The sequence below is a fragment of the Cololabis saira genome, chromosome 12 (genome assembly GCF_033807715.1).
Source record: "Cololabis saira isolate AMF1-May2022 chromosome 12, fColSai1.1, whole genome shotgun sequence".
Lineage (NCBI taxonomy): Eukaryota > Metazoa > Chordata > Actinopteri > Beloniformes > Belonidae > Cololabis > Cololabis saira.
The window spans coordinates 32,791,399-32,810,606 of NC_084598.1; the positions used below are offsets into that span (position 1 = coordinate 32,791,399).

Below are 19,208 nucleotides of genomic sequence, written 5' to 3' on the forward strand. Positions count from 1 at the left end.
GCTCTGCAGCTACATCTACCTGAGAAGGACAGCCTTTTCTTTCCTGAACCACCCCTCCAGAGGTCGACCGTCCTTCAGCAGGAGCAGGAAAGAGGAAGACCAGCCAAAGGGGCGTCAAGAGCCCTCATACAATGATGCCTGTTGTCTTGGGTTTCTGGCTCGGTGACCACACCTGGGAGAGACTGGGTAAACTCACAAATGTGACTCCTTCTTTGTCTTCTTCTTCCTAACTTGTTTGCTCAGCGGCAGCACGGTTAAAAACTTAAAGGACGCTTCTTTTTTTCTTTTTTTTTTGTCCTTTCCTGCTAAATGCAGGAAATGTGCGGCAAACGAATTAGGTCACGGCGCGGAGCCCTCGGCGATTGCGTGCTGGTATAAGGAGGGTTTAGGTAGTTTCGATGGGAAGCGAAAATAACGTGTATCAGATTCCACCTCCATTTAACCAAAGAGAAAGAAGAGGACACAATAGGAGCCAACGCTCATTCCTAAACTGGATAGACCAGTTGGAGCAGGTCAAGGCAAAGTGCCAGACTTGTCAAAGGATACGAAGACAGACGCCGACTCCTTCATGTAGGGCGTTAAAACGTGCCCTACGAGGAGACGTCCGTGGCATTACGGTATGAAACAACTTTATAAATGAAATACTTGACAGTTACAGCTGATAAATTTGAACAAATAACATAGTGGTTAAAGAAGTTAGTTTGGATATCAACTTTTTTTCCAACAACCTGTTGCGGTCTAAAGCTTTATGGGTTGTGCTATAATCTTTCTAGTTTCTCATTTAACTTATTGGTACTTCCTCTTCTGGCTTTACATAGATGCTCGACTGAACTTTATGAGCTTTCTGTTGTCAAGAGGATGAAAATCGAACTTAAAATGTCTGCTTATCCCCCCCCCCAACCCCCCCTTGCCTGTGAGGTTTGGCTGCAAGTTGAGGCGGAGCTGTGCTCAGCAGCAGAGACTTTCCTCCCTCGGTTTGAAAACATGTACGATATTACATCTTCCAGGCTGCTTTTAAAGACGTTTTAACATGAGTTAGAAATGTGGAAACCCGGGAAGGAGAGAGGGAGGGACGCGGAGGTAAAATGTCGACCGCTGCTTACTGTACGGCGACAACTGCAAGGCGAGGTGGAGGATGGTGATTGGTGGAAAGGGGATCGTTTGTTCGCTTCTTTCATGCGGCTGAATAGCTCCTGGCCGCATGAACGGTGCCGGCTCTGCCGGAGTACAACCGCAGGGCGGGAAGGGCGCCGCGCGGCTTCGACGGGCGGCCGTGGGAAGGGCTTAGGCTTTTGCTAGCGTTCACAGGCAGGAACTGAAAGGAAAGTGTAGCTTCTTATCGCCTCGGAGGGTGAGAGGTTAAGCTGGAGCCGGAGTATGATTCAGGGTAATGACACAGCATTATGTCGCAGGGCCATTTTAAACAGCTTCACGCTATGCTAAAGAGTTAGCATCATCATTCAGGAGTAATAATGATTAATGAAACTATAATAATAGATTTAGCAATCCTTTTTTTTCAAATCAAAGGATTGATAGAAATTATTTAATATATTTGGAAAGCAAAATAAGATTCAAATAAGGTCAGTCCTTCATTTGAAATATTCAAAGTGGGGGGGGGGGGGTAAAGGGGCGGAGCAATCAAATAAACCCACTTCATCCCTAAATGTGCATTGAAGACACAGCTATCCAGACGGTGAGCAGCGTGGCGGTTGGCCTCGGCGCTGCCCTCACCACGTTGCCCCCTCTCGCGTCTGAGGGGCCAATTAGGTGGCGCTGAGATAAGGCCTGGAGTTAAATAAGGTTTTGGGTTCCCCCCCCTCCCCCCCCCCCCACCACCGCCATTGTTTTCCTACAAAGACAGCGACTATTGATTAAGGGCCAGGCCAGTTTACCTATCAGGTTGTTCACTTCACAGCAGAGTCGCATTCCAGCAAAGAGGGCAGAGTTACCTGATCACGCCTCACTTTCAACATGCAAAAAAGCGTGGGTAGCCGTGAGCGGCGGAGACTCCCTCTGCCCGGAGCACTGCGTGCAACAATGGGCAAAAACTGCACTACTTTGTCGTGAGCAGAAGAGGAAGTATTTGGACAAACGGACGACAGACAGAGGACGTAGTGTCTAGTTAGACGCACAATATGCTCCGCTATTACCAGGTACTGTTGTGTTTTAGTTTTTTTTCACAACTTGAATTTTCTGGGCTAATCTTATTTTCTTCTCTCTTTCTTTTTTCTTTCTTTCTTTCTTCTGTCCTTTCTCTTCCTCTTTTCTTCCTCAGAGGGCCTGCAGCACTGGTTTATAATGCTGATGATTAACTAAATAAGAGTCTGGGAGAGCAGGTCTGCTTGACTTTCTCATTTCATGGGGGCCTGCCCGACCGGGAGGAAGACGCCGCGTTCTCAGGCAGCGGGCTGGAAATTCAAGATCCTTTCTTTTTTTTTTCTCTCTCTCGTTCTTTTTTAGCCCCCTCCCTCTTAACATGCTCTCTTTCCTTTTGGTTTTGTTACTCTCTTTCCTTGGGGTACCTTTCATGACGGTAAGGTTACAGGTGCACTCTCTACCTTCCTCCTCCACCTTCTTTCACCCACACTTCTCCCTCGCTCCCTTCCCCTTTCTCTGCTTTTGAATTGCTAAACAAGATACATGGAAACGATTTAAATAAGACAGTTTAATACAACTTTTTTTTAAATTAGACCACACAACCCCCCTCAATCTGATGTCTCTTGAAGGTGAGGGAGAAATCTTTGCGTTTGGGGCGATTCAAAAAGACTTAAGTTTAAAACGATAAAATGCCAGAGCGGGGTGTGAGGTTTTCACGCACTTGTACCTGTGAATGAACCGCGTTACTCAGTAAACGAGGGCTGTTTTCGTTGACCTTCTGCACACACGCTTGTCGGCTCGGGTCGAGCCGAGCAGCATTCCTTCAGCCTTTCATCACACAGCAAACACAAAGACAGCAGGCCGAGAGGTCTACCAACCGAAAAACAACAGGAAAAAAACCCTAAAAAAAGTCACCTTTTTTCCGTTCTTTCGCTTTTTGATCACCAGAATGTCTTAATTTAAAAGCAGAGCCATCCATCCGCCGGGTGGAGGGCAGTGTTGTTCGTCAGGGGGACGTGCTATACACATAGTGCTACTTTTGAAATTACATACAGCCATGTATTGTGTGAACAGCAGCCCTCCCAGCCTCGCCGCCGTGTCATAGCGTGAGACTAGTCCCAACAGGTTTCGGTAATCATTAACAACCACTGTGGCCCAGTCGTCTGTCTGTGGCAGTTTTAAGCTTTGAAAAAAAGCCACCAACAACAACAAAAAGACACCCACAAGGGTTGAGCACCAACACAATGGAGGGGTGTTCTCCACTTACGGACTTCCCCTTTACTAGTGACGAGGCAGTTTTTGACAGTCCTAGATGTGGGACCTGGCTTAGGTTTGAGAAAATAGTTCTTGTTGAACATTTACTCTGTTATTGAGTTCCCCCTTGCTTAATTTTAGACAGAGCTCTTCAAAGCTTGACATGCTTCAATAGATATCACCTCAAAGCGTTCATTAACCTTTTTACAGAGGGCACTGATGTCAGTTCATGGCCTTCAGGCCTTTTTTTGTCAGTAGTGTAGACGGGTGATGAGAGATGCTTTTGGGTGGTTGTCTCCATCTTACGAGGCAGCATTGGATATCATCACTCTCTCTAATACTGCCTGGTAATGATGATGACCGTCACCTGCAGACGGCAAACCGGACGGACCGCTTCAGCAGTGCTTTGTAGTAGTGCGCCTCTTGTGCTCCAGCAGCGCCAGAAATGGCTCCCAGGATCCATCTTACCTGACAGTGCTGGATTGTACAACTGTTGTTCTAACACTGTCTGGTAACGATGTTTCCCGGGTGACCCTGTGTCTCCGGTGCGACCGCTGGCTCCACGTTTTGGTTTGATTTGTGTTTTTACCGCGGAGGGACTTCCAGGAGCCGCTCTTTACGTGTTGATCAGACTAAAAAAGAAATAGTTGGAGTGTTGACACGTAAAGCTTTAGGTTATGTAAAGACAGACAGATACCTATGAGAAGGTAGATATTTGTGCAGTTACAGGATTAAAGGCCAAGCTCTTGTCTTTTTCAATGGCAACCCCACCCAAGTTAAAGAATAGCAGTGGTTTGATGGTTCCACCGGTCCTGCAGGGCCTCATTTCCTTGTTCCCTCCCCCAAACAGTGCTGGTCTGTGTGTTGTTTGGCAGCGATTGGTCCACACAGCCGTATACTTGCGTGGCACATCCTGAAACTGACACACGAGCTCACCTGAGAGTGGTCAAAAAGAGAAGAAAGAAAAAAACAGACTCTGTCACGGATTTATAAAGCTCTTATTCACTAAGAGAAATTCAAACAATCCCTATTTAGAAAAGAGTCTTGTTCTAAAACAAACTGAAATTAAAGTTTTGTTTTCGTTAACTGGAAGAAGCAGTTCACACGATGACACACTAAACAATTGTAGTGTGAATTTAATGGGCAAAGCCTCAAAGCAGACGTCAGAAAAGCAAATAATAGTCATTGAGCGACTAGAATCATAGTGTGTGTTAAAGGAGGGAGATATACCCCACAAATATCAAGCCACACCTTTGTTTGCTCGCCCGGCTCCTTTATCCAGGCCACAGAAACATGAAACAGCCTCTTTTTTTTCTTCTTTTCTTTCTTATCTTTTGTGCTGTCGCATATTTTGTATTAATGTAACGACGTGGAGAGATTAGGGGAAAACTTTTGAAGCTAATCAACCTTACTCTGCTCCCCCCCCTTCATCTGTTAACCCATACCTGTACCTGCTCTCTGCATGCCTGGCCGGTTTTTAATGTACATTATGGTGTGTGTCCTGAAGTTGTGGTCGCAACAAAAAGAGGAACTGCTCGTTTCGACCTGTCTCTGCGCTGCTCTGTCCCCCCCAACCCCCCAGCTCTCCTCTTCCTCTCTGCGCAGGTGAAAAGTCAGAGGCCGTCCTTCCAGCCTGTTGATAGGCGTCTTACCAGACATGGTTAGATGTAATTTTCGGTGTCTAATACTGTCTGGTAATGCCGTCCATTAAATGGCATTACCTTCTGCTCTTTTACTTACCCTCCTTTTCACTCTCGCGCATCTGACGTGCGGCATATTGACGGGGCAAGTCCGGGGAAGCCGTAGATGATGCCGTTGAACGATGTAAACTCTGGAACTATGATCCTTGCACTGGAGGACGGTTTGTTTGTTGTAGGTCCCTCCATGTGACACGAGTCAGAGTTTCTCCTTTTGAGCAACGGTCCTGAATACTCTCTGGAAAAAGGTTGATATCATTCAAAAAATATGTATGTTTTAGAAAGTTCTGGCATGTTCATCAGTTTAAAAATCTGTTTTCTGCAATAATCTGCACTGCAATAATCTGAGACTGTACTTCATATTGCATGTACTTACTGTAATAAGGTGTTCTGTAATTTAAAAATAAATGAATAAAATTCACTTAAAAATGTTCTTGTTTTTTCATTTGTTCTTTGACTCACTTTGAGTATTTATTCATTTTTTTTTTAGTTATTTGTTCAGATGTTGGGAGCGCTGGCCCTTTTGTAGCAGTTCTTCTGGTAACGGTAAACCCTTCTCCCGGCCGCACCGGAATGCCGAGCCCCAGTCAGGTGTGGATCGGGTTACCGCAGAACAGAGCTTCTTTTTAAATGCCTCAATTTACCCACGAGGTCCCTCCATCAGCGAAACCCTCATTGTGTCCCACTCGGTGGAGGCACACAGTAGTCCTGCCTGTTAAACTGAGCAGCGGTGCAGCGGCTCTTCGCCGGCGGTGCACGCAGGAATCCCTGCACTAATGGTTACATATGCACAAAGATTAAACATTTCCCCATTGGAGCAAAATACAAACTCATTCATAGGTTTAAAGCTATTAAGGTTTATTGGGGCCTTTCTGCTCAGGGTTTCAGCTGACTGGTTAAACGCTGCGCTGATTTTATCAGGACACAAAGACCAAGTCGTCCATCATAACAGGCCTCAGGTCTTCCTGGTCTCCCCCATCAGTCCAACACCACTTTACTTTAAGGAAAATATGTTTAGATTATTTTTACAATGTGGTTTAAAAGCAGTGTAAACAATTTTTACAATGTGTGATCATCATGAGCTTTGCTATTTCTGCACAAGTAAAAATGGCATATAAATAAAAAATGTAATCTTTCACTGGGTCAATCTAATTTTTAAACCATTGTCCAGAATTCACATCAAGTCATCTTTCACTGTGATTAAGAGAAACACAAAAGCAGCTGTTTAAACCTGTTGAAATTAAATCCCTTAATTTAAATCCCTGTTTGTAATATTTTATGTGACGGCCAGTACTTCTCAGGTGGGTTTTATGTTCCTTCAAGCTGACCGTTTGTTTTGAATGCTGATATATGAATAACGCATGTGAAGTAAATATTTTCAGCTTTATTTATTCAGTGTTTTAATATTGTAAAGTTAAAGTTGATGACAATGCATTTTTAATATTAATAGGAATAAAAACTCAGTTTGAGATGCTCAAATAAACAAATTTGGTATAAAAAAATTAGGTGACCCCCCCCCCTCTCGGGAAGCAATTATAGTTCGCTTTTCAAATTTAAAATAATTAATTCAACTCTTTCATAGGTTTATTTAAGGAGCAAAAAGTACTCACTAATGTACCCTCTGATGTCTCACCTTTCAAACTCACCAGCACTTCCTCCTCCACAACTTCCAACCAGAGGGGCTAAATCTATACAGGGAGGTCAAAGTTACGTTCATCACTCACAATATCTCTACTTATGCCTAATAAATGGAGATTGATTAGACTGAAGCCTTGATGCCAAAACCCAAGCGTTTTATCATGAAGAGAGCATTTGAAGTCTTAATTATGGGACCTGAGTCACTGAAATATTTCTTATCAGAGAAGTATTTATTGTTGTCTAGACCGACTTTAAATCGTCATGGACATTGTATGTGTAAGAAATAAAACACCGGGGGTCTGAAATAAAATTATTCACTATAACAGTAAACACAATAGAAAACCGATGCAAAAAACAACTTTCAAATAATAAAATGTGTATTTTTCTGTAATGCAGGGGTGAGCAATTTCTTTTTTTTTTCTTATGGGGTCATATTTGCATAGTCAGAATAGTGAAAGGGCCACACCTTTCACAATTTACTGTAAATGAAACATAGACAGTTTATAGCCACTTCTTTCATCCTATCTTACTTTAGTACACCAAACATACGCTTTATTGGCTTTTAGTTGATTATTGATCAGGGGATACCACACTATTTTGTAAGAAGTACGAAGGAAGTTTCAGGCCTTCTTTTTTGCACATCATTCGCAGCTTTTTACAGAAGTCAGCATGCTCAAAAAGCTTGATGAGCTCCGTCAATTGGAAATGTTGTTAATATAACTTTTCTATTATGTATAAATTTATATATGAATATATATTGCAATGATGAGCTAATACTGGTAAATATGTATATCTTGTTTGGGATTGTTCTTTTGTAAATACTGTTTACCAATCACTTTTGTGGTAATTGTCTGAAATAAATAAATTCATTCATTCATTCCATGAATATAATCTCTTGATTTATAATTACTAACCGTATTTGTAATAAGTAGTAATTCAAATGAAAATATACTTTTGCTCTTATTTTCTTATGAATTAAGTCTACAGTAGCTCCGGTTCTGCAAAAACAGAGAAAATAGTTCACCAGGTACAAACACAAACAAATTTTGTGTTCATTTGTTTTCATTTAAGCAGGACTACATTTATATTCTATATAAATATGCACCACCTTAGTTAAATTTTACGGTTTATGTTGGAACAAAGAAAGGCTGACAAAGTTAAATTGTTCCGGTACAATCACATCTAACTACTTTAAAGGAGAATTAATTGTAAGGGGTTACTGTCCTCCTTCATGACATCACAGCTCTCTTATTCACATTCCTGGCTGGCGGAGAGCCTGTAGAGGATTCCTGCACCGGTCTGAGCATGCTTAACGCGGTCAGACCGGATTCCTGCGTTACTGGTGGCTGAGGATGAAGAGGTTAGATTCACTTAGCTGGGTTTGTCACTGGAGTGGAACGAGAGTGCAACAGAGACTAAACGGTTGTGGCATTCCTTCAGGTGTGCTGACGTACAGGAAAAAGTGAGCAGCTGAAGCACCATTGTGTCAGATTTCGTCTAAGAATAAGATTATTTGTTTTGACAACGTCCAGCAGCACATGAGGCCGTTGGGGGGACCGTATCTTGAAGAAGTACTGTGTTTGTTCCACCCCGGAGTATTATTAACTAGATTTGATGCTCCAAGCATAAAAATCAACATCATTCTCATTTTTAAGAAAAAATGGAAACTTACCTGCTTTTTATATTTGAGTTGTTTTTTTTTTAATCTCTGTTCAGTAGCACAGTGATGGCCCATATCAAAACATGTTAAGATGGCAACCTTGTAATGAATTAATACTTTATAGGGCCTACTGCTGGACCGGTGCTGGAAACGCATGTCACAAGCACATGAACGTGTTCACACATGCTTTTCACAAGTAAAAGTGACTGTTAGCCTTTGTGTAACCTAAAATGTAATTATCTTTCACTTTCAGTTTTGTAAGCGATAACTGAACATAGCTGTAGAAAAACGTGACGCGCAAGACAAACACAGCCGGATGAAAACATGCCGACATATCACCTAATCACAGCGCCGCCTAAGTTTATAAATAATCATACAGATATAAACCTGACTGATGCTAATGCTAGGTAGCTTGCAAATCACAGTTCTGCTAAGCACTTTAAAATGATTATGTAAAATATCTAATATTGTGCTTTCTGTTGTTGCCAATGCAAGCTACCTAATCCGAGTTCTGCCTAGCTGTTAAGGCATTACATTAGTATATGTTTTATATAAAACATATGTATATAAAGCAAAACATTTTTGCTCTCTATATTAATGTTAGCTATAGCTAATCACTGTGCTACCTCGCTCTTTAAAATAATCATATAAATTATATTGAATATTGAATTCATTTCTAATTATTTAGATTGAAAAGGTAATTTATTTACCTAATGTAAAGTTATGAATTACTAAAATAATAATATAATTGAAGTTTTGTTTAAAGCTCCTGTTTTTAGCGTGTAGCTTCTTCAGCTACAGCAGCTGAGCTTTAGCTCGTTGCAACGGTAAATGCAGCAGGGAAACAAAACATCTGCCTGACTAGACTTGTCCCCTGATTTTGACTTCAGATTTCTAGAACATTTGGTTTTGCATTTTTGTTGTTGTTAGAAATGAAGGATGACAGGCAGACAATGTAGCAGAGCTAAGGTACACATGCTAGTCCCGGGACGTTAACAGAGCTCGGCATTTGTTTTTGACGTTAATCAACAGCTCTTTACTCAAAGCTGGCTATTAAATCTTTGTCACTGCTAGTGAAACAACTTCATCATGAGAACATTCAACAAAACCATGACTTGTCAATTCCTGCAATTATACTTTCAATTCTATGGATTCACTTGATTTGTTCACAGCAGGCATTTGAAATGTATCACAGTGGGAAGGAAATGGAGGCCAAATAGTTTACCAAAGTTTCAAAAGAAAACAACACATTCAAAGGAAATGTGAAACTTAGATAAACATCCTTGTACATGGTATTCAGGTGAATAATGCTAATCTGGTGATGAAAGTGACCTTTATAATATGAATAAATGAATGAAAATAAATAAATTACAGAAGATAATTCAACAATTCTTGAGTCTCTACAAAGAAACATTCGACTTAAAACTGTTTCAAGTGCATAGTTTGTAAAGAGGAACTAATTAATGGGATCATATTTACTTTTTTTTAAATAATATTATGGATACATTTACTGAAACGTCCCTTTGTGAAATCAAGACTTAGGTCTGGAGTCGTGACCTGCACCCTCAGCACTTGTATTAAGAAACCGCAGCTTAGTCGGGTATATTTGAAAGTTCTGCATAAATTAGAGCATCCCTCCTGAACTGTATTACCAGCTTTTCTTAACTTTCCAGTCTCATTCTTGCAAAAGTCTTGTACTGTGATGCGTGAGTCATTTTCCATCTGAAAAAAATCTAAAGTTATTTGTCCTGCATGCTTTAACCAACGTGCTGAGTGATATCAATCCAGTACTTTACAAAGAGCCGGGAGAACAAGCACAATTCCTACCCGGATTAAAAAACGTAAAAAACCTGGTGGAAGTGAAAGAAAAAGACACGGAGACACCTCGGTATGTAGCTACAATCACTCTCTGACTCACACAAGTGTGTAGAAGAAATAATTTGCATAACACTTTCAGTTGAGGTTTCCGTTTTAGTCAGGGCTGTATTTTTTTCATCTTGGATATGTTCCCGATAAAAACGAGTAGATATATCCCATGGGAACACGGTGCCACCCCTTAACTGGAACAGGCCCCACCCCCACCCACGGTTTAATCGGTGTAATTCTGTAAGGAAATAATGAATAGGAGGAGAAAGAGGGGCCCTACTGAGACGGGCTTTTCTTACTACGTAACTTAACTCCATTTCTTCCAGTATAACCTTGACAAGGGAGAATCCCTCCAAATAATGGGTTGTGCAGGGACACCATCGCTGCAGGCTGCATCCCTGTAATTGCTGAGCACTTCCTGGTTGAAGGCAGTTGAGATGACATGGGAATGGGCGAGTTTCCAAATACACACACAACTTATCATATAACCGCCCTGAGACAGGAACAAATACACTCACACTGACTTTTCATATAAGGATGTGTTAGAAACCGTTTTTTGCTTGTTTAAATAGATAATGTTTGGAAATTCATGTTATGAAAATCCCTTTCCCTTAGAAATCTTTATTGGGGGTTTCCAGGGGTTTAGTAATGATAAATGTTTTTTGGGGGGGAACTGTCAGAAAATGTTACTTTACATTTGTGGAAATACTCACTTCCTTTTTACGGCGAGGAAAATTTTTGCTGTATTTGTATAATGACTAACATTTCTATTTATATTATATATTTCTATTCTATTCTATTCTATTCTATTCTATTCTATTATCTTCTCTTCTATTCTATTCTATTCTATTCTATTTCTTTATTCTTGGTTAACAGGTGGCCAAATCAGAATAGGGAAGTTGTTCAGTAATTTTAAAATTTAAAATATACATCCTGCCTATTGTTTTGTACGATGTGTGTGTGCGTGCTTGTGTGTGTGTGTGTGTGTGTGTGTGTGCGTGCTTGTGTGTGTGTGTGTGTGTGTGTGTGTGTGTGTGTGTGTGTGGGGTGGGGTTGTTGGAGCCACCTGTCACCGGGCGTTTGGTGGGGTTCACAATGGTGCAAGCTTCCAGTAATAGTAAAAAATGCTAGCCAAATAAAGGAACCTATATTTGCACAAGTGCATGTTTATTCACATATATTTTCTTAACGCAGACAAACGCACACAGCCTCTTGGCAGATGGTGGAGCACGAGGTTGACGGGGCTGTAAAACAAGCCTGTTCTCTTTGTCCACCTACGCAGCACTTTGCTCAGCGTGTCTATCAGATGGCGGCTCTTTATCAAGGTGTGGCCGACACTGGCTCCACACAAAGCTCTCTTAAAAGGAATACGGGAGGCCGGCTTTAATAACTGAGGTAGTTTCGGCTGGACCTGCGTCTCTGTCCTGCAGGTCTCTCGCACCTCAGCTGTTTCGCTCTCAGGCATTTAAAGCTGCATATGTGAAACAAAAAAAAAAAAAAAAAAAAAACTATTCAGACTCCTGGATTAAAAGGAGAACTACATTTCATTATGGTTTGCACAAGTAAAAACACACCTGAGCTTTTAGACCCGGTGCTACACGGGCTCACAATCACAGGCTCACAGGCAGCTGGGAGATTAAGGTAAAGGGGATTGAGGCAAGTATTTTTTTGTGATCATTTCGTCACTTAAGCAACAGTTTAACATGAACATGTTGAGCTTACATTTCAATTGCTTTAACAAAAAGCTTATTCACATTAATAAATAGATGAATAACATCATCTCTACACCCTTAAAGTCATTACAAGAAAGTTATTGACTGAACCTCTTGACAAATAGTCAGGATTCTTCCTCATCTTCACCAATCTTTCACTGAAATTGTTGCTAATGTGCTCTACTTTGGAAGAGCTTACACCGAGGGTTTAGACTTTTTTTGTGCATGCGTCGTTCGTGGTTACTTTACAGTTGTATAATTATACCTGGGCAGGGCCGCTGGGTCTGAGGAACCCACTCCTGTCAATTATCAGGCTGTTTGGAGGAAGGGGGGAGATTATGCATAATTGCCAGCCGTTACCAGACCTGGGTGTCTCCTCAAATCACTGAGACAGAAGGTGATTAATGGATTTACCACGCCAGCAGACAAATACTACGTTGCTCAACTGCGTAGCGGCTGCTGGATTTGACACTAGACGTTGATTAATGACTTCTGCATGAAACAAAAATGGATCCTCAAGATGAATTATTGATTCAATAAATTATTCACTTTGAGTTTCACCACAAGTTATAGACACTGACTGTTACAATTCAATAAAAAACAGATTCTAGTATTCAGTATCTGCAATTACACATGTCGTATTTGTCGCTTTTTTATTTTACTTATTTGTAACTTTTTGGGGGAAATGTGTGCTGCTGAGGCAGTTGAAACTGTCCGTATCTTCTACCAACATTAAGCACCCTGAGAAACGTGCAAATCCATCTTGATTGACACCCTCTTCTCATATTACCGTGTGTTTCACACAACAGAGGCTTGCAGCTGGTTAATATTGAATGAAGCTAAACTTTAGAGGTCGTGTGGCTGAGTGATGCATAATCGTCAGTTGTGAGTTTGTCTTGAGCTCCAGGTTGCTGTAAGATTCAAACCAAAACCGGCAACTGTTGCTAAGATTCCTATTTCCCCGGTAACCAGTGAGTGTTGACCTCGGTGAAGTGGGTTTGCTCTCTTTGTTATACACTAACTTTCAAGGGAAAATCTTGTGGACGGACTTTCACCCCTGTTAAGTTTGTGAGTATATTTTTCTCGTCTTGCAGTGGGACTCCAAGCTCGAGTGCACGAGACAGAAAAAGGAAAAAAGGGATGAGAAGCATTTTGACTGGAGTCTGGCTGTCTACGGCGACGCTGGAGCTGCAGGTCAGCCCATGCCCCTCCCTGGTAAAAAAGCACCACTCCGACCTGGTGCAGCTTCTGATATGCTGATTCTGATGTTTACGTGTCTGTGTGACGCTGATTTTATGTTTGAAATAGAAGCATCACTAAGCTGCTGGACTTATCAGCCTTTTCCAGCGCTGCTGCTGAAGCTCTCTGTGATTCAGGATTATTCTGCCGTTCTCTCAGAGCTGTGATCTCTGCTGCATCTTATGTGAGAGCTGCAGCGGTGAGATGAAGGCATCGCGAGAACCACTTTTACTAAAAAACTCAAGAAAGCCACTCGAACCATTAATAACTTCTTCTTACTCAGCATTCCTCATCTCATCAAATTAAGCTACTGCTGCAAACCAGACTAAAGAAAAACCAGTTTACATTATTACCGGGAACAACAAGCAGGCGTGCATTTCCTTTGCCTTTCTTACTTAATATTAGTATTTGTCGCTGCCATCCACTTGTTTATTTACTCTAACAAGCTTTAAAATGTGATCCTGTCATCTGCAAACAAGAAACATGTTGGGAGTGGACTGTGGAGGACCCAAATGCAGGAGACCAAGAGGCATTATAATGTATTTTATGAACTGAAAACAGCACAAGCAGAATAGGGTCTGGGAATTACCTTTGAACTGTGCCACAGCACGGCCATGTTGGTAGCTATTGAAGTGGGCATTGATCTACATGTGAGAAAAGCAAACAAGCCTTATAAATAGATGAGAAATCTTATTAATAAATAGAGACCTGGAAAAACAAACAAAGAAAAATTAGGAAAATTACAGACTTTAATTGGAGAAGTTGGAGCTTTTTGATCCCTAAGAGATTACCAAGAGTGGACTGATCATTCCTCCTGCGTCCTCCGCTGAGACAAAGGCGTGTTTTCTTTTTTTTTTTTTCAATATCTTTTTATTTCACAAAAGAAAGGCAATCAGAAACATCCTTAATGACAGTAGGTCTTACAATTTTCTTTTGTGCGCACATGCCAAATCTTGCGTACAACCCCCACCCCCCCCACAAAAAACACAAAAACATACACACGAAATAAATAAATAAATAAATCTAAATAAATAAACTGGGAAAAAATAAATAAATAAATAAATAAAAAATATGGAAAATAACATCAGTAAGTAACAGTAGGTGCATCAAAACTTGAATACCTACAGATACATAAGATACATAAAGTAAATGACAGCAATAAAACAGCAATCAGCGTACAATGAAGTTCTCTAAACCAGAAAATAATGGGAACCAAAATTCTTGAAAAAGATGGCCATGGTTATATTTTTCCAATGTTAGTTTTTCTAATGGTATAAATGCTGTGAGTTGATCTATGAAAGTCTTATAAGATGGAGGGGAATTGTTCTTCCAAAATAAAAGTATAAATTTTTTTGCAAAGTAAGTGATCAAAATTAATATCCTGCATTTTTTGTTATGTAGTTGTAAATTATATGTGTCATTTAATAAATATAAACTACACAGGCATGTTTTCTGATCTTGTTTGTGGTGTGAGTGAACACATAGCTGAGGAGTTTGGGAGGACAAATCTTTCGAAATCTACAGCTCTGTATGATCTTCCCAAACACAGCCACTCTTCAGAGCCAGTTGAATATGTATGTCTAGCATCTATATACAGGCTACATACACCAATGTCTGCATGAAGAAAGAAAAAAGTAAAAAAGTGATGACAAGTCAGAAGTACAAACAACTATATATCAGTTCTTTTAATCATGACATTGTTATGCAGAACAGACTCATAATAATAGTTCCAGTGATCTGCAGCAGCATTAGGTTGAGTCATGTCACATGCTGAGTGCTGCAGAGATCCTTACAGTGACGGCAAAACGGCGGAGGAGGTGGAGAGGCGGCCAGGAAGAGAGGAGATGGAGGTTTCCTATGGAAATGAAGCTAGCAGGAAACCAGAGAAGGGAGGGGCCAGGGATGGAGCCGCCCGTGTCACCTGACCACAGCAGCACACAGGAAGTAAGAGCAGAAGGTGGAAGACAGCAGGTCCAGAGGGAGGAGACGATAACATTTTCCTGCTTATCTGTCAACGAGAAGAGACTATGTGGAAGGCCAGGTGTGTGTGCAGGGAAGTCAGGGATGTGAGAGGACAAATCTTTCCAGTTTCTGATCACACTGTCACCCTTCATCATATTTTTATATATATATATATATATATATATATATATATATATATATATATATATATATATATATATATATATATATATATATAGTATCTTAGGATAGCCACAGACATGTTTTTAATATTTTTTTTTACCTCAGTATTGTATAAACATAAATACATTATAAAGATATGTACTTTTGTGTATTTTCAGTAAAAATGTCAGGTACTCGCTGTGCGGAGCGTCAACTCAAGAGTTCCAAACAACGAGCCTTGCGGACTTCCTCCATCCTGGAAAAGAACAGGGAGAAGTCGGTAGAAGAACCTCGGGGGCCTGGGATCTTCTTCTTCATCGGAGGAGCCAACGGAGAAGAAATGTACGTTGAAAAGTGGGAAATCAGTGTATTGGATTAGAAACATTCAAGAAAAACGTTCAAACAAAAAGATGTCCCTTCCTTTCCCAGTTTTACATTTGAACCTTCACCTCCGGTTTGGGATGTTTTTAATTTCCTTTAGAGTGAGCAGGTACTGCGAGAGCAGAGGGTGGAAGAGGATTCACAACAAGCACAGGGAGGACTTCAGGCTCAAGTGGTGTGAGATCAAATCATCAGCCACCTACAGCAGCTTCAGAGAAGGTACCCTGTTTTCTTCCACTTTCTTTTTTCCCCCGAGAACGACAACCTTCTAAAAAGAAAAAAACTAAAGCATACAAACAAACATTTGAAATCAAAATTATGACTTTTTTTTTAACATTTTAATATTCAAATCCAGGTAAACAGTTGGTTTATCAAATCCCCAACAACGCGGTGCTCACCACGAAGATCGGCCTCCTCAGCAGTCTGCGGGAGTACGAGCGAGTTAGCAGCAAAGTCAAACACGGTCAGGGACGCAGGTACACTGGGTGGCGGATTTTCTTTTTTTTTTCTGTCTTGGAAATGTATTTCTTCTTCAGAGTTTATACTGTAAGCAAACTGATATAATACATAGCCGTTTGTGGATTGTTGTACACGTGCAATCTTAGATGGTAGTGGGGATGAAAAGCTTTGTATGGTCATGATTAGTCTGATAACGACTGGCTTGTCCCTGTGTCGTATCGCTTTCCTTACACATCTGTTGTACAATTTCTGGAAAAAAAGGAGAAAAATATGTCATTTACAGGACTGTCTCAGAAAATTTGAATATTGTGATAAAGTTCTTTATTTTCTGTAATGCAATTAAAAAAACAAAAATGTCATACATTCTGGATTCATTACAAATCAACTGAAATATTGCAAGCCTTTTATTATTTTAATATTGCTGATTATGGTTTACAATTTAAGATTAAGATTCCCAGAATATTAATATATATCAAATTTTTTGAGATAGGATATTTGAGTTTTCTTAAGCTGTAAGCCATGATCAGCAATATTAAAATAATAAAAGGCTTGCAATATTTCAGTTGATTTGTAATGAATCCAGAATGTATGACATTTTTGTTTTTGTAATTGCATTACAGAAAATCACAATATTCTAATTTTCTGAGACAGTCCTGTATAGGTAAGAACTCAAACAGAAATTAACAGCCAATAAAAATGGAAAAGAACAAGCTTTTTCTTTAACCTCCTCTTGAGCTCAGAGACGTCAATTCTTCATCGAAACAAGGGAAGTGTCCTTTCATGATATAATTCTCAAAGGCAACAGGCTAGCGGTTTTTATTTTTTAATTAGAAACCTCCAAATGATAGAGTTGCTTATAAAAACCAAAACAAAAGCAGCTTTTTCTGCAGTTTTTCCTCCCCAAACTCCAATGTCACACTGGCGTATGTAGGAATGCCTTGCAGTGCTCACACTGCCAAAAATAAATGAATAAAATTGAATAAATTTGGGGTTATGGCTTCTCTTTAGTTCTCTTTAAATAGTGGCAGTTTGAGACAAAGTGACATTTCAGACCAACTCTGACTGAATATGTCTCAACATCACCATGGGAACCCCGTTTGCGTGTGAGAGCGCCTGATTTGTCACTCAGAATCCATCACCATGGAAACCTCTGACTCAGAATCCACACCCACCAACAGCTTCTCTGTTGTGTGATGTTTCAAGGATTCATCTCAGACTTTCAGGCACGTTACAAATGTTAGGAAATCACTAATCAACACAAGCAGTCAAATTGCGTCATCAGAAATATCAGGCTCCCTCATCATACTTGATACACATTGAGCAATTTTGTGAGTCAATAATCTACCGGAGTGGTACATAACCATTTCCCTTCCTTTCCAAGCCTTTTTAAAGGTCTGATTTAGATAATTAAAGGAAGAACAGAACAGGAAAAATAGAATCTGAACACACAGAGAGAGTACAGGTTATACTTAAATGATCATTCCAGTGAACAGCATCCCTCCAGGGCCAGAGCTAAGTCTTTCCTAAGTAAAAGGTCATCAAGACGTCATACTTTTAGCAGAGGGGCCAAGTATTTGTCCAACTCCCTTGTACAGACTCCCTTTTCTTCGTAAGTGTACATTCATGTTGCCTGTCACACCTTGTTCAAACACTTTCTGTAATCATAATTTATAAAAGTTAGACAATAACGCTACAGTATATGACACTTTTTCCTCTAAGTTTACCTGTATATGGACAAAATAACTCCAATCTCACAAAGCAGGGCACAATAAGACATCGATTAGCATTAGATGTATTAGTGACAGGCAGATTAATACCATAATAGTTGCAGTATGTAGATGAAAAATTAGATGCTGGAATTGACATTTTCCTCATTTCTGAAGCCCACATACGGCTATAAGCAGTTAAATGATTTATTTTTGTTCATGTTAACATTCTACCCCCCAGGTATTTTCAGGCAGCTCAGTTCAAACATCAATTTTTTTCCTTTCCTTTCTTGAATTGTACTTTACAGGAGGCTGAAAATGGAAACGTTTATTCCCACAACTTTCCGCATGGATGTGAGGGAAGAGAGGGAGGCTTTCTTTTCCCAACAGGACGGTAAAACAACCAAACACATGCCGTCAAACACGAACCTGCTGCACACTAGTGTCCCGAAACAACAACAACACAGCACCAGTCCAACTGGATTCCCTCTAGTTTGCAGGCTTGATTTAATGACAATTATAATCATTAACAATCAAACTTGACCCTTCACGCATCCGACAATGTAACAGGAGAAGTTTTGGGTCCTTGCGACAACAGTTGCCCTGGTGAGTGTTTGATCAACAGCCCCGAGGACGCGGGATAATAATGCACTTCAGCTCCCATAAGGCTCTGATAAAATCACCAAGGGAGCGTGCTGTTGCCGTGGCGACGAGTCAGCAGAGGGCAGGGCTGAGACACAACAGGAGAAAAACACTCGGCATGGTCTGGATGTGGTGCTGCTGCACCCCTGAACCAAGCCCCCCCAAATTAAACACATTCAATAAAATAAAACAAACTTTTTGAAGGACAAGGATGAGAGGTGAAAATAACCACTTTGTTTACACTGATCTGTTGAAAAGAGGCGCAAAGTATCAGGACAAGCTCTGTACAGGTTTGACAAACACGGTTATCATTGAGTAAACAGGAAGAAGAGACCAGGACAGCTGCTTTCTATTTCCCACTGATGGATGAACTTGTGGACGAGAAGACAAGATAAAAGAAAATAAACTGAAACGAACCCAAACCTTACAAAAGGGATCAGAAACATGTGTACACTTCTGAAACTAGTCTGCAGTCAAATCTGTCCATAAGTCACTCCCGTACAGTTCTTTACAACCTGAAATAATCAGAAAGCTTGTAGCTGGCGATTCTGAGCATCATCACTTGTATGCGACTAGTACGCCTGAATACTTTTTTAAGGAAGAGAATACTTTATTACCTGTATGAGCTCACAAGACAAAGTATGTGCTTAATGAAACACTTAAAAAGTGGATGGGTGTCTCCCATAAGGGCTCATATAAAGCTATAAAGAGAGTCATATAAAAGCGTCAGGAT

General features: G+C 40.5%; 1 protein-coding gene across 2 annotated transcripts in view; it reads left to right on the plus strand.

Annotated features, from left to right (window-relative positions):
* The first annotated feature begins 390 nt into the window (after window positions 1-390).
* The window catches only part of ttll10 (tubulin tyrosine ligase-like family, member 10), a 28,290-nt gene continuing 9,472 nt past the window's right edge, over window positions 391-19,208 (plus strand). Inside the window, exons 1-7 of one of the 2 annotated variants that reach the window (XM_061736656.1) lie at window positions 391-617; window positions 13,019-13,118; window positions 14,959-15,204; window positions 15,467-15,629; window positions 15,769-15,887; window positions 16,024-16,144; window positions 18,142-18,227. In XM_061736656.1, coding sequence (XP_061592640.1) covers window positions 399-617; window positions 13,019-13,118; window positions 14,959-15,204; window positions 15,467-15,629; window positions 15,769-15,887; window positions 16,024-16,144; window positions 18,142-18,227 — 1,054 coding nt within the window. In that variant the 5' untranslated portion in view covers window positions 391-398. Of the gene's footprint in view, window positions 618-13,018; window positions 13,119-14,958; window positions 15,205-15,466; window positions 15,630-15,768; window positions 15,888-16,023; window positions 16,145-18,141; window positions 18,228-19,208 lie in introns of those variants that run through there. The other variant, XM_061736657.1, reaches the window with a different exon arrangement.